Here is a 17,155-nt window from a genome sequence, read left to right on the forward strand (position 1 = left end):
TGAGGGTTTTCGGGAGATCTTTTTTGGGGATCTAAACATGGTTTCTCCCATTTTTGTTTTGCCCTAAAGAACTCAGTTACTTCAAATTATATATAACCTATTAAAAAACCCTTGATCTGATCTATTTTGAAGTCTATCCTCCTCCTCCTCCTCAGTCGTTTCCTCATTGCTGAGTGTCGTGATTCCCTATAATACGAGCAACTATCTCTTTCCATCTGCTTCTGTTCTGAGCTTTCCTCATGGATTCAGAGAATGTTTTTCCACTGGCTTTCTGTACTTGATCCGTCCATCGAGTAGGTGAGCGACCTCTACTTCTGCGCCCTTCAACGTTTCCCGAAATTATAAGTCTCTCAAGATTATCATCACTTCTTCTTGCAATATGGCCGAAAAATTTTAAGACGGTGGAGAGGCAAATAGAGGAAAGTCGAGTCTGAATATTAAGCTCTTGGAGGATTGAGTGATTTGTTCTGTGATCCGTCCATGAGATCCGACGCATTCTTCTCCAGCACCACATTTCAAAGGCGTCAATCCTTTTTCTGTTGTCCGATTTCATTGTCCATGTTTCGGATCCGTAATTAAATATGGGAAAATATTTGAAGTCTATAAAATGCGGAAAATCCCCAAAAACTCCTAAAAAACCAGTTTTTCGAATTTTTTAGTGTGTCGCACCTTACGGAAAAATCTGAAAGAAATTAGGAATATAGCTTTTCATAATATGCACAAAATAAAAAAAATAGACCTGCATACATCTCCAAAAAAAAGTTACCTATACGCTTAAAAAAGTTTTTTGAGATTATACAGGGTGTAACAAAAATACAGGTCATAAATTTAATCACATATTCTGGGACCAAAAATAGTTCGATTGAACCTAACTTACCTTAGTACAAATGTGCACATAAAAAAAGTTACAGCCCTTTGAAGTTACAAAATGTAAATCGATTTTTTCCCATATATCGAAAACTATTAGAGATTTTTTTATTGAAAATGGACACCTGGCATTATTATGGCAGTAGTATCTTAAGAAAAAATTATAGTGAAATTTGGACACCCCTTAAAAATTTTATGGGGGTTTTGTTCCTTTAAACCCCCCCAAACTTTTGTGTACGTTCCAATTTAATTATTGTTGTAGTACCATTAGTTAAACACAATGTTTTAAAAACTTTTTTTCCTCTTAGTATTTTTTCGAAAAGTCATTTTTTATCGAGATATGTTGAATATTTGTCAAATCCACCACATATTTGTATATGGTTAAGTACGATTATGGAGACTTTGTAATAATATAAAAATTTATTTATGATTTGCATTTTTAGGTACATTTTGAACCATATTAAAAAAGGAAGCCACATCTCGATAAAAGGTGCCTTATCGGAAAAATACAAAGAGGCAAAAAAGTTTTAAAAACACTGTGTTTACCTAATGGTACCGCAATAATAGTTTTATTGGAACGTACACAAACATTTGGGGGGTTTAAAGGCACAAAACCTCCATAAATTTTGTATGTAAACATATTAAAAAAGAAGCCGCATCTCGATAAAAACTGCCTTATCGAAAAAATACTGAGAGGTAAAAAAGTTTTGAAAATATTGAATTTAACTAATGGTACCACAATAATAATTTAATTAGCACGTACACAAAAGTTTGGGGGGGTTTAAGGGAACAAAGCCCCATAAAATTTTTAGGGGGTGCACAAATTTCACTATAATTTTGCTTTAAGATGTTCCTGCAATAAGAATGCCACATGTCTATTTTCGATAAAAAATCTAATAGTTTTCGATATATTCGAGAAAATCGATTTTTATTTTGTAACTTCGAAGGGCTGAAACTTTCTTTATGTGCTTATTTGTACTAAGGTAAGTTATGTTCATTCGAATTATTTTTGGTCCCAGAATATGAACTTTAATTTATGACCTGTATTTTTGTTACACCCTGTATACACTCAACCTACGGGTCTATAAAAATAGACATGTTTTGTAAAAGCCTCAACTATGCGTGTAAATTTTTTGCAATTTTTAAATTGATGTTGTTCTGTGTAATGAACTATTCTAAATGGGAAATAAGCTACATTTTAACTAAAAAATTATTTAATTAACGTTTCGACCTCCACATCGGATGTCATTGTCAAAATACAAAATATTAATAAATTAAACAAAAATATTGTTGCTTAGTAAAAAATTCTTCTAATAATTTAATTTAATCTGACTTATTTATTTATATAAGTCTTCTAGTTTAAAATGTATAAATATGTCTGAATTGCCTAGTGATGTAACCAATAAAAACGGTACCGTTTTTTTTTTTTTAAACCGTTTTTTATTTCAAAAAAAACGAAGCCTTCGTTTTTTTTTGTTTTTTTTTTCGTTTTTTTTTTATTTTGATTTTTTAAGTGGGTACAGTTTATTTAATGACAAAAACATATAATAAATATAATATTCTGTATAATTTTATAACAAAATAAGTATTATTTCGTTTCATAATTAATTTCGTATAAATCCTTTAAATAAAAAGACCATGGGTATAAACAAAATAAGAAGAGTTTATTCGTTAACTTGCAAAATCAAAGCAAAATAAGTAATAAAAATTTATCAAATAAAAAAAACAACGTCTTAATGATTGAAAAGGTTCAATTAATTAACCGAATCCCTTAAATGAACACTGATCCGTCCCGTCGCTATCTGCATTTTCTTCAGACTCTGAAGCTTCCTCTTCATCACTTTCAAAGACAGACTCCGACTGATCTGAATTGGATATTATCATTGGTTCCGGTTCAGATTCTAATGCAGGATTGACTGTGAAGCTAGGGCCAGCAATTGATTCTGAACTGGATGATTCACTTGGCTGTAGTTCAGCCATTAATTTTAAATTATGAGCCACATACACGATTTTTGACGCTCGAGTATTGGTCAGCCTGTTTCTCTTGTTGGTGTGAATTCCCGAATATGAAGAAAAGGATCTTTCACATGCTGCTGATGTCGCTGGCAACTCTAGAAAACGAATCGCCAACTTGGAGAGTGCGGTATTTGAGCAAAGACCACTCCACCAGGCAATAGGGCTGATAGCTGCAATTGTGTCCTCATTCCATAGAAAAGCCTTTTTGAATAGTCCTTCTTTTGCAATAAAATTGACAACGTCAGCTAAGACGGCTGCTTCATCGACATCTGGCATCTTCTGTGCTACCTTGTATATGACTTCTGTCGCATCAGTCTACATTAAATAAAAAAATTAATATAAATATAAATAAAACCCACTATAACCTAAAAAAAATTTACCATCTAATCTGAGCTAAGTTCGCAGCCACGATATTTTGGATCCAAAAGGTTAGCTACAAAATGAACACTATAAATAGCAAACTTCTTCCGATTTTCAAAAATTGCCCTTGTATCTGCTTCCTCTTTGGATAACAATGGACTTTTAGTGACATTTTCTAATGAGGTGTTAACCATTTTTTTAAATAAATGCAGACATTTTGAAATCGTTGGTGTGTCACCTTCTACAGAGGTAATTGTGTTAGCAATTGGTTCCAGAAGCATAATGTATCCTTGTACCCGGTCCCAAAATATATCGCTTAGAGCATTTTTTTTTAAAGATGGGTGTTTGCTTACTGCCTTTTCAACTTCTTCATTGATAGCCATCCTTTTTATTATTTGTTTGTTAGCAAGCAATGATTGTAGACAAAGAACTAATGATCCCCATCTGGTAGGCACTGGGAGTTTAAGACTGCAACTTATTTTTAATTCGTTTTGTTTTTCCTTTACCCACGCAGATAATATGTGGCTTTGTAGGATGGCCTTTGTAAGGGCAACAGCCTCGGCAGTAAACGATTTCAGACTTGTTAAATTTTTGAGATCGGTAAATATTAAATTAAGAGAATGAGCAAAGCATCCATAGGTAAAAATGTTATTATCAAAATCATTTTCAATCAAGGCCCAAGCAGCTTTCATGTTTGCTGCATTGTCTGTGACTATACCAAATACCTTTCGGGGACCGATTTCACGTATTACTGCACCAAGGGTTTTTGCCATATATTCTGCAGTATGAGGTGCAGTGCCTGTGGGCATAATTTTAAAAAGGAATGGCTTTGGAGTTGTTACAACAAAGTTTAGGACAGCCTCGTTCCTAATATTGGACCATCCATCCACCATTAGTCCAACAGAATGTGCTCCAGCTTAAAGTAAAGAGATAATTATTTTTAACCTACTAGCATAATGTAGGTTTACTTATATTAAAGTCGGGCCGTTCTAAAATTACTGAAATATATACGACGGACGGTGTGGTACAACACTGTACCGCATCTGGTTGCTGTTCAAGGTCTTTCCTGTTAAACTTCGTCCGTAGTACGTTGTTCAGTGGTAATTTTACAGCGGCTCGCCTATATATTGTCGAATGTTTTAATAAATATAATAACAGTAAATTAAATATTTTTTTAAAAATTCCAAAATTCCCCAAATTACATTAGTTTTAATGAACTAATACGGTTCCAACCGGAGTCGATGCCAAATTACATCATTTTGTACAACACTCCTTGGTAATGATGCAATGGCATCGAAACCGGTTGGAACCGTATTAGATTATTATTAAAACTAATGTAATTTGTGGATTTTCTAAAAAATATTTAATTTATTGTTATTACGCAGAATTTCACAGAGTAAGGGCCGAAACAATAAATTTTAATAAATATGGTAAAACTTAAATCTTACCAATGTTTTCCGAAACCATAGCCTTTACACATAGGTGCTCACTGTCTAATAGTGGGCCTGATACAAGGTGTCGGGTTGGTATCTGATAAGCAGGTCTGAGAAATTTAAACAACTTCTGCCACTGTATATTTTCTACTAAAGCCAGTGGTGCTTGACTTGAATAGATAGCCAGGCTAAGCAGTTCATCGGCTTTTACTTTTTGTTCAGGTGTCATTTTATCCATGAATGCGGACACCTCTTTAGATTGTGATTTCGGTTTTTCTGTAAATAAAATTCCCAAATTTATTAAATTTAAAAATAAGTCTGTAAAGTAAGGTTATCTTTAGGAATTTCTACTAAATAAAGAAGAGGGAAATTTGGAAATATTTTTAGAGCTTTGGTACATACCTTTAACTTTTTCCTCCCTTTTTTCATGTATTGTTTGTAATAGTCCAATGTTTCGTTGTTTTCTCTCCGTCACTCCATACTTTATTTTAACTTCCTCTGGACATTTTAGGCATTTTTTAATATGTTCCAACAAACGTGTCCCATTTTTTGATAGTTGAAGTGTACAAAAAGTACACTCTACTTGAGGAGTTTTTTTTTCTATGTTTTAGCATTTTAAACAGGGAACTTACTTTGCAACTTTTCCTTCCCCGTGATTCCCGCAAAGAACAAGAACTCGAATTCGAAGACATTATAAACATTCAGTTTTTGTCACTAATGTCACTACAGTAGGTAACAAATAATTTATTATCATAAAACACAGAAAATATAATTAACAATAATTAATTTATTTAAACACACTTAAATAAGCACTAAACACAAATATTTCCGGCACAAGGCAAGTAAATCACAAAATAACAACAGAACACCTGCAAAAGCTAATCGGTAATTCCCCGGTTTTCTCGGCGCCAACGAATACGAGCGTCCTGGTAAATTTCGGTGATTTCCCAAAAGCAACGACGTAAAAAAATAATAGATAAAGGCAGTAAGGGTTTAATGTTTCAATATTTTTTAAAAAGGAACGTCAAACACTGAGTTTCTAGATGTTTTGGATATAATATTGAAATATTGGGTGATTTTTAGGCTTACAAACAACTCCTAATATTGATATTGTTAATATTACGTTGAGAAACTAATAAAAACAATTAAAAACAAAAAAAACACGTTTTTTATTGTTTTTTTTTTCCGTTTTTTTTTTAGAATTAAAAAAAACACGTTTTTTTACATCACTAGAATTGCCGATATAAATGAGTGAGATTAAATTAAATTACTAAGAGAATTCTTTACTAAGCAACAACATTTTTGTTTAATTTATTAATATTTTGTATTTCCACAACGACATCTGATGTGGACGTTGAAACGTTAATAAAATCATTTTTTTCTTTTAAATTGATTGCATCCCACCAAAAAATTACGTTTTTGTGATTGGGTGGATGGTTAAAATTACGCTGAGTCTTATTTTTTAATCCCATAAAATGTAAATTAATGAAAAAAATTGAATTTTGGTAGTGAGGGCATTTTGCCTATCTTAACGGGGGTACCCTTTAGTGGTTAAGATAAAAATTTGGTAGATAAGAGATATTGAATTAAGTTAAAAATTAAAATAAAACACTGGTAAATTAGATTTCCAGCTGTGTATATCTAAATAATTGTAAAGTAAAACGCTGACATTATATATTTTGGTTTTTTTTTAGCTTTTTGGATTTAACCTGCTGATTATGGGAATGTGTCTTTACAATGGCATCTCACCCATTGCGATCTTCATTAAGATATTCCTTAAGATAAAATCGTTATTCACTAGCAGAAGGTATAATTCAATGGAGGAAGAAATAATAGAAAATAGAAATGCCGAGGATACTGAACCCTGAATAAAAATGATAGATTTGTATTGATTTGGAAATAGTGAAAAATGATAATGGCTAAAGTGATTGACAATATTTTGATTTAAAAGTTAGTTTCGTGCTATACTCAGTAATTAACTAATTAACTAGTTATTAATAAATATGCAGGCTATTTTTAATATAAATAGAACCAAGTAAAATAATATTAAATTTTTGACGTAAAGTGCACAGCTTGTTGACTTACTGATAAATGAGTAAAAATGTGAACTGGTTTTAACTGAAATGATCAGATGAAGTACGTAATATACAAGCACTTAGTTTTAACTTGAATCAAAAGGCGGATAACCTCCTTCTGACCCTAAGTAATGATAGAAGTGACTTCTTCCTTAAGGTGTCGTCTTCTTTCGAATGTTGGCGATCTTCATAACCTTGAGATTTCCATGACATTTGCCGCCTTCCAACGGTACGCTTTCCTAAAATCTTTCCCTGCATAATACTCTGCAAAAGCTGGTATTTTGTTCCTCTCATGATGTGCCCAAGGTATGGTAGTTTTCGTATCTTTATTTCAATATTTAGTTAAGGAGTTATTATCCTCCTAGTATCCTCTGTGAGCTCGTAGGTAAAGGTGATATTTAAAGTTCATGAGCGCCAGTAGTGGCAAGTCAGTGAACTTAGGTTGGGAATTTAACGTTCTTCTGCATAAGAGTTGCATACATTTTTTTACATGGCTTACGAAAGTTGTTGTATCAAATATTGTCAAAATACTGGTTACAACAGTAACTGTGTAGTCTACAGATTTCCTGTCGCTAAGCATAAAGTGGCTCAACGACAAAAATGTACTGATGCAATTAGAAAAAAGTACCTAAGTAAACATAACCTTCAATTTTAAAAAAGCAAACATTGAAAGAATGACATGTGAAAGTGAATTTAAAACATTGAAATAATAATTAAAAATACTAGTTGGCCAAAGCTGTGGGATATATTTTACCTTAAATATATTTCAAATACTGAAATGTTGTTTTTTAAACTTTCTATAAGAATTATTAATCTATTAAAATAGATCATGTCATATTTCTACACCATCTACACTATAATTGTGAAACTATCGGAACCAAGAAAGAATGAATCTAATCGGACCGTTAAAATTGGAAACTAATTCCAGTATTAAGTATTAAAATTATAGTTTAAATAAAATGCAAATAAACTGTTTAAAATATATTTCGTTAAAATCGTATAATAGAAGTATAACGTCCTACGTGCGTACAAAGTACACACACTTTTTTTAACCTACGTATAATTATGTAAAGTATTGTACGGTATTTGTAAAATTTATGCTTGCCGAATAACAGATGCTTCAAGGCAATTTTCAAACTAAACACATTTCTTACATTCCCTTAAGTATTTAGTAAGTATAATTTTACTTTTTTTCAAAATAATATTTTTTAATATTCAGACGTCAATATAACATCAAAATTATAAGCAAAATCTTAAAAAACATAGTCATAATGAATAATACAATTCTGGACTTACTGATATTAATCATAGATTACAAATTACTTCTTTACGTTGTAAAAAATATTACACGGTGATAATTAAATAATAAGTTTGAAACAATTATGTATTTGCTATTTTCGCAATCATTTTCTCTTTAAATTTCCAACCCAAGTTGTATAGTAAATCCGCTAGTTGGCGATACCAGCGAAGCTCACAACAGATAGGAGGATAATAACATCTAAGCATGCGCATTTTTATGTCGACAATTAAAGTTCTATTGCAAAAAAAGTGTTTCAGGTTCATAAATGAGTTACGTGCAATTTCAATTTTGGTTGTTAGTTGCTTTGCAAAATCTTTATTCCCATTTGTTATAGTTACAAGGTACTTATTTATATTTACAGACTCATCAGATATTCTGGACAATAATAAGTTGGACGTTACCATTTGGTTTCTTAGTAAAGATTTATCTGAGTTCCTATTTAAGCCATAATGTAAACTTGCCGTATAAACTTTTTAACTATTCTCTGTAAATCTTCAATATTCTCTGCCATTAACACGGTGTCATCTGAAAAGGGCTTTTCATTCACAGTCATTTGTTGCGAGCCTCTGTCATATGTCGTATAATCCGTGTATTAATATATTATACACAGATTATACAACATATGACAGAAGCTCGAAACAAATGACAATAAATGAAAAGCCCTATACTTCAAGTTATTAATTAAGATTCCGTTTACTACAACGCCAGCTGTTTCGTTGTCCAGTACCTCTTGCATAATAACTTCTGAGTACAAGTTAAATAGCAATAGGGCTTTTCATTCACAGTCATTTGTTTCGAGCTTCTGTCATGTGTCACATAATATTAATATATCTACGTCATACGTTATTGGCATATACCAATGATACAAACCAAAGACGTATGATGTAGATATATTAATATTATGTGACACATGACAGAAGCTCGAAACAAATGACAATCGATGAAAAGCCCTATGGAGAGAGAATGCAACTTTGCCGTATTCCTCGGTTAATTTTGATGTTCTCCGATTGTGTGTTATACGTATCTTTTGTTTCATATACAGTGATGAGCACGCTAATAACCAGCAAAATAACGCAACAGATGGAAAACATATTAGGTTGTGAAATAAAAAGAAATAAAACTAGTGAGTGGAGATAGAAAATTTAGCGACAAAAACCTATAAATTTATATTCTATTAATTTTTTCCCACGTTTAGACGTATCGGACGAGTTTGGCAACAGCCACTGTGACAGTGACAGTTTTAGTTGACATACTCCTCTGATAGGTCTAAAGATGGGAAACAATAAATAGAATGTAAATTTATAGGTTTTTAACGCTAAATTTCCCACCTCTACTGGTGTCATTTCTTTTTATCTCACAACTTTATATGTTTTCCACCTTTTGCGATATTTTGCCGGTTATTAGCGCGCTGATCACTGTATGTCACTGATTTTATATAAGTCAGATTATATTATTCTGTCTAATGTTTCTTCGGTCTACCATACGAGACCTACTTTTTTATACTGTCTTACTTAACACATGTACATATTATACAGTGATCAGCGTGCTAATAACCGGCAAAATAGCGCAGAAGATGGAAAACATAATACATTGCGAAACAAAAAAAGATGAAACTAGTAGAGGTGGAAATTATCGTTATAAATGTATAAATTAACATTACATTACATAATTTCCCACCTTTTATCAAAGCAGTATGACAAATGTCACTGTGACAGTAGAATTTTATAAAATACTCCTGTCACAGACGTTCAAAGGTGGGAAACTATGTAATGTAATGTTAATTAATTATATGTTTATAACGATACTTTCCACCTCCACTAGTTTATTTCGCAATGTATTATGTTTTCCATCTTTTGCGATATTTTGCCGATTATTAGTGCGCTCATCACTGTATACTCTAGGTTCTAATAGACACATTTTTTTATTGTGTTTGATGTTTAAAGTCAAACTTTGTTAAAGTAATCTGTGGTTTAGGTACATATTTTTTATTTAATTTTTAGTCACAATCACAGCATACTTTGATGTATCATACTTATTGGATATTTTATTTTTTAACAACTTATGTTTTTCACTGTTTCTAACATATTTTATTTTAATTATAATTTTAAATCATAGTCATACAGATTTATGACTCATATTAGTGTATATAATGAGAATAAATAATTGTTGGGTAGTAATCTCTGACTGACATTAAAATTGTGTTATAATTGAACATGGAATGTGATTTTTATATTGTTATTGTTTAATTCAATAAAACTATTGACGCTCAAGTTTCTTGTTAATAATTATTAAAACTGGATGGCAACTGTTACCAGCTCAGTGGGGAGGTTGTACGGTCGAATAATAAAAGAAAGAATAGAATCAGAATATGAAGAAATGGAAGAACAAAATGGATTTCGTGCACTAAGATGGTGCACTAATAATATATTCGTTCTGTAGCAGGTAATCGAAAAACGGAAGGCATACGATACGGTACCGTTGAAAAAACTGTTTCATTGACGAAAGTAGGTCTCAGTAGAGAGTATTTGGATGCTATCGCAAATATATACAAAAAGTGTCATTAAAGAAGGAAACTTTATAGCTGAAGCATTTCCAATAGCAGAAGGGCTTAAACAAGGATGTTGTTTATCACCGAGCTTATTTAAAGTATATATTCAATCAGCGCAACCAGAAGACTAAAATGGGCAGGGCACCTCAAAAGACATTCTGACGAAAGAACAGCGAGGCTGGTATGGGAAGAAAACCACGTGGACGCCCTCGACAGCGGTGAGTATAAATAGATAATATAGCTGGAGACCTGAAAACTATGGGCGTGGAGAACTGGATGGAGATTGCTCAAGACAGAGAAGAATGCATGTTGTCGAGTCGGCTAAAACACACTGTTACAAACCTTGGATCATATCGATAATTATAATTCTTGCTTTTACGATCTCGATATATATATAATTTATCGTATTTTTGACCATTTCTCAAATGAACACACATGTTTTCGGCTCGCTGTCAGTTTTCTGTCCCTTTTAGTAACTCGAATATGAGAAAAGCCATAAAATTAATACCATAAAATATATCCGTCGGCATTTTCGCAAGCTTTGACTCGAAGACTATCACGCTTGAAAGCAAATACCGATTTTAATATATTTCTTATTTTCTCACAGTTTTAGCCTTCATAAAAACACCGCTGAGATTAGGAACTCCGATCTAGATTAACAGATTTCCTCGAATCGCTAAAAGCCGACCAAATTAAAGGTTTTCTTCTTCTTTTAATAGGACTATGTCCTGTTTCTTCTGTTACAGTGTCTGCTGCGATCCGGAGCTCCGGCTCTCGTACAATTGTTTTTTTGAGTCTTCCTATGGGCCGCTTGGTGTTGGGCTTCTGTGTCTTCGCCCATTTCGCCATACGTTCAGGGTCCATTCGATCTACGTGGTCTCTCCACATGCGTCGTCGTGCTGTCCATCTCACTACATCTTGAACGCTTAGCTCTCTCAATGTGTTTTCGTTTCGTATTCTATCTCTGAATGTGATACCTCTTATGGATCTTAGGGTTTTCATCTCTGTTCTAATTATTTGTTTGGTCTTTGTTGTTTCGGCCCTTGTCTCAGCTGCGTATGTCAGTATGGGTCTAACACATTTCTTATAAATGCGGACTTTGCTTTCGCTCATATATTTGTTCCGCCAAATTATATTCCTCAGGAAACCATTCTCGCTGCTTTCGTTGTCTGCTGTTTTGTTTCTTGCCACAGATGCCTGTCGCTAGATATTTCCACACCCAAGTATCTACAATCCATTACCTATTCGATTATATGGTCGTCCACTGCTAATTTACATATAATTGGGTTCTTAGATATTACCATCGAAATTAAAGGTTTTATTTACTATAAAAACTTAATATATAATGCGGTGTCCCGAATAAAGTACGTGCCTCCTAGTGGCGGGATACGGGCAACAATACATTGGCTTATAGGGCAGTCCTTACAGTAGGGATCCTGGCCTATACAGAAAAATGCAGGCGGGTGTGGGGTAATACTGCACTTTGGTTGCATTGGTGGTGTATTGGCTAAACGTGCAGGGCAGGGTATGGTGCTGATAGAAAAGGCATTCAGGCATCAAATATCCAAAAAATCTTTTCAGGCCATAATAATGAAAAGACCTCCAACGCTATAAAAAAACTTATACTGAAATGATGGCATCTCCTGAGGTAAAATTTTCCGGAAGTAAAATGAGCCTCCGTTCGGAACTCCGGGTGAGGACTATCTCAGGGGGAACACCATTACAGGTTAGAAAAATCAGGATAGGGTCCTGGAATCTTGGTAGTCTTACAGGTAAGAGTCTGGAGTTAGTGGATGCGCTCAAACGAAGAAGAGTTCAAATTGGTTGTATTCAAGAAACTAGGTGGAAAGGACAAAGGGCGAAAGAACTAGGTGAAGGATACAAATTGTGGTATGTAGGGAGTAGTAACACTAGAAATGGAGTTGGTATAATTGCTGATAATGAAATGAAAGATAACGTAGTAGAAGTTGTAAGAACGAGTGATAGAATGATGTCAGTGAAATTTGTAATTGATAAAGAGGTATTGAATGTTGTGTGTGTATGCTCCTCAAACAGGTCTGGGTGAGAATGAAAGAAGAGCTTTCTATGACCAATTAGGAGACGTACTGAATATGATATTCCAGCAGATGAGAAAGTTACAATAGGAGGTGATTTCAATGCACATGTGGGCCAAACCAAGACAGGATATGAAACAATACATGGGGGATTAGGCTTTGGAACTAGAAATGAAGCTGGAGATGACATGCTTGAATTAGCAACAGCATTGGATATGGAGATTGTTCACACACTCTTTAAAAAGAGAGAAACTCAACTTATTACCTACAAAAGTGGACAACATCAATCCCAAATAGACTACTTCATGATAAGGAAAGAAGACATACGTGAATGCAAGGACTGCAAGGTAATAGTTAGTGAGACAGTAAGCCAACAACATAAGCTGCGTGTTCTGGACATCGAATTAAAAAGCGAAACTAAACAAAAATATCGGACAGGACCACAAAAAATCAAGTGGTGGCTGCTAAAAGATGAGAAAGAGGGTCTATTCAGGAGAAGAATAGTAGAAAAAAATGTTGGAACATGAAAGGAAGCCCTAATACAATTTGGAGAAAAATGGCCAGTAGTATTAGAGAGACTGCTATTCAAATACTTGGGAAAACGTCAGGAAAAAAGTTTGAGGATAAAGAGACTTGGTGGTGGTCAAACGAAGTAAAAGGAAAAATAAAAGAGAAGATAAAATTATATAAAAAGTGGCAAGAAACCAGATCCGACACAGATCTTCAAAACTATATGGTGGCGAAAAAGGAAGCGAAAGTAGCAGTAGCAAAAGCCAAAGCAGAAGCGTATTCAAACCTATACGATCAACTTGATACCAGGGAAGGCGAAACGAAGATATATAAAATAGCCAAACAGAGAGCAAAGAAAGCAAAAGATTTTAATCGGATTAGATGTATCCGAGATGAAAACAATAAAATACTAGTTCACGAAAGGGATGTCAAAAAGAGATGGAGAAAGTACTTTGACAGCTTATTAAATGAAGAATTTGACAGGCAGCCTGTAGAATCAACGGAGACAGTAGCAGCAATGGTCACCAAAATAACAAACGAGGAAGTGGCTCAAGCGCTTCAAAAAATAAAGAAAGGAAAAGCGGTAGGACCAGATGATATTCCTGGGGAAGTATGGAGAGCATTGGGATAGACAGGAACAAGGTGGCTAGCAGGTCTATTTAATAGAATTATGGAAGTTGGACAAATGCCAGACGAATGGAGAAGCAGTATACTGGTACCTGTTTACAAAAACAAGGGAGATATACAACAATGTACAAACTACAGGGCTATAAAACTGCTTAGCCACACCATGAAAATATGGGAAAGAGTAATTGATAGACGGATACGTGAAGAGACCGAAATATCCGAGAATCAAGTTGGCTTTATGCAGGGTAGATCAACAACAGATGCAATTTTCATTATAAGGCAGTTGATGAAAAAATACAGGAGTAAAGAAACAAACGCTCATATGGTATTCATTGATCTTGAGAAAGCATATGATAGAGTTCCTCGAGAGATTCTGTGGTAGGCACTCAATAAGAAAGGAGTCCCTGGTGAATATGTAAAGATTGTGAGGGATATGTATGAGGGAGTAACGACTAGTGTTAGGACAGGTATGGGAGAGACTGATAAATTTCATGTGAAAGTAGGATTGCACCAAGGCTCTGTGCTTAGTCCGTATTTATTCTCATTAGTTTTGGACCAGATAACAGCGAAACTACAGGGTGAAATTCCATGGTGCTTAATGTATGCTGATGATGTCGTGTTAGTAGGAAATAGTGAAAGAGACTTAGAACAAAAACTGGAACAGTGGAGACAAGCTCTGGAGGAAAAAGGTTTAAAACTTAGGACAAAAACAGAGTATTTGGAATGTTCATTTAAAGATGGAGTTACTACAAAATAAATGGTATCTTTGGATGGTGAAATGATTGTGAAAAGCAATAGTTTTAAGTACCTAGGATCGGTATTACAGAGTAATGGAGAAATAGATGGAGATGCATGCAGTAGAATTAGGGCTGGATGGATGAAGTGAGTGGTGTGTTGTGTGACAGAAAAATTCCAATGAAACTGAAGGGAAAATTCTATAAAACAGCCATAAGACCGGCTATGATGTACGGAACTGAATGTTGGGCAGTGAAAAAGAAAGAGGAACAACGAATGCATGTGGCGGAAATGAGAATGCTTAGATGGATGAGTGGAGTGACAAAGAAGGATAAAATTAGAAATGAGTATATTAGGGGAAGTCTAGGTGTGGCACCAATTGATGCCAAAATGAGAGAGCATAGGTTAAGATGGTTTGGTCATGTTCAACGTCGAGACGTTAATCAACCAATACGAAGAATAGCTGAAGTGCAGATTCCTGGAAGGAGTAGGAGAGGTAGACCAAAGAAGACCTGGGGGAGACGATAAGGCAGGACATGTTGGTAAAGGGGATTAACATTGATATGACCCAAAATAGAATTGTGTGGAGAAATGCAATTAGGGAAGCCGACCCCGCATAGGGATAAGGCAAAGAGAATGATGATGATTACTATAAAAACCTTAATTAATTAAAAATTTGTAAAAGACTAAAGAAAGACGATTTATTGTTTTTAGTCAGTTTTCTCAGTTAGTTACCAATCAGCCTCAGATATAGTCGGTCGCGTCTTAGTACAACTCAGAATGTAGTCTCCCGAATGACAATACATTCTTAATTCACGGTTCACATTTCTCATTACATATTACTAAACAGTTATTCGCGTGAATTATTCATCTCTCTTATTATCACGCATACGCTCACTCTCTCATAATCGCGTTTTACTTTACTTTCAATTCGTAATACATAGCAAAATGTATGTATGGTTTGTATTAAACCCCGTAACAGTTATTATTGTACAGCGATTGTAAATAGTGTTTGTGTTATAAAATAAGATAATTACCTCACCGTTTTATTGCTCATTTCAACTCCGAATTACACATTGCTTCGACTCGACATAGACAATCACGAGTCTACGTAATCAACCACTACAGAAGCTGGTTCCCGTCTTGTGTGAAGAACAAGATATATTCACCAGGTCCATTTAACAATTGTGAAGCGTTCTGCACACACACGAAGGTATGTAACGACATGGAGTAAGTAAGTAGTAAATAAAATAAAAGTCGAAATTATTTTTTAATAAAATATAATTTAAATAACAAAATATAACTCGCTTGAAATTGTTCAATTTACGTCAATTCACGTGAAATGTTGATGCCAACTTCTCCAAAATCGTTGAGTGAACGGATGCGTTTGCCTGTAGAACTAAAGTGCAAAGTATCATGAAGTCTGCTTGCGTATCTGGAACTTTTCGTTTTTTTATTCCGTACTATCGGATATGGAATTACTGGTGTCTAAAAAATAAATACATACATAAAAAACTGATATAGCAGTAATTTTAGGATTTTATGAAAAAACCTGATTTGTTATGTTAGTGCACCGAACAGAATAATACCAATTTTGTTAGTAGAAATTCGTTTTTCAGTGCCCTACGACAAAAGATGACATGATCAAAATGGCATATGAACTTTAAAGGAAATTATTATAAATATATAAAAATGATTGCATCAACGCATTCAGGGCTCATTACTATACCTATCAGCACTTTTATAACGTTGTTCTGTTAGCATTGTTAGTTCCCGAGTTCCACAACTACGAGTTCCCCCTTTTCGAAAAATTTTTAACTAAAGGTTCTGACGTTCTGAAATGTAGCAAAAAATGCATACTTCTTCTTCTTCAAGTTCCATCTTCTATTGAAGGTTGGAAATCGTCATGGCTATGCGGACCCTGTTGACTGCCGCTATAAATAGTTCTGCTTTACCGCATTCAAACCATTCCCTTAAGTTTTTAAGCCAAAATATTCTTCGTCTTCCCTCATTTCGCTTTTCCCGAATTTTACCTTGTATAATAAGTTGTGATAATGATTATTTTTGCCATTAGTGTCCACGCTTCCAAGCCATAAATAAAAGTAGAGAACACGTAACACCGAAGCGCCCTTAGGAATAGTTCTATGAGCGTGCAATGATGCACGTGATTTTTCAATACGTGTCTTAATTTCTTTGGTTTGGTCTACATTTTATGTTATCCACGTTCTTAAGTATTTGTAGGTAGCCACACTCTCAATTACAGTATCTTCAATAAAATCAACTGGATGTTTGCATCGGCTGATTTAGTCATGATCGCCCATTTAGTTTTCTTCGAATTAATCTTCAGTCCGTATTCATACAGCATTCACTAAGGAATTGCATTACGTTCTGTAAATAATTGTTATTATCCGTCATTATTACTGTATCGTCTGCAAAACGTAAGTTATTAAAAACTTCTCCGTTGATATATCGAGGGGTTCGAGTGAAAACCCGATAACTAACAAAAACATTGTTTCGAGATAATCGCGATTAAAGATTTTAGGAAGTTTGAAGAAGTTTTCAAATCATCCTAGGAAGTTTAATCAAACATTTGTTATAGCCAAATGGTAGAGAATTTAATGTTTAGTTAG

At 34.0% G+C, this 17,155-nt stretch overlaps 1 protein-coding gene across 1 annotated transcript in view; it reads left to right on the forward strand.

Moving 5' to 3' along the window:
* LOC126880184 (solute carrier family 35 member F6) overlaps nt 1-10,321 on the forward strand; it is an 82,120-nt gene extending 71,799 nt beyond the window's left edge. The window contains exon 7 of the mRNA XM_050643959.1: nt 6,371-10,321. Coding sequence (XP_050499916.1) covers nt 6,371-6,544 — 174 coding nt within the window. The 3' untranslated portion in view covers nt 6,545-10,321. The remainder of the gene's footprint in view (nt 1-6,370) is intronic.
* The last annotated feature ends 6,834 nt before the right edge of the window (nt 10,322-17,155 follow it).

This window comes from Diabrotica virgifera, chromosome 2, assembly GCF_917563875.1.
Source record: "Diabrotica virgifera virgifera chromosome 2, PGI_DIABVI_V3a".
In the NCBI taxonomy this organism is placed as follows: Eukaryota; Metazoa; Arthropoda; class Insecta; order Coleoptera; family Chrysomelidae; genus Diabrotica; species Diabrotica virgifera.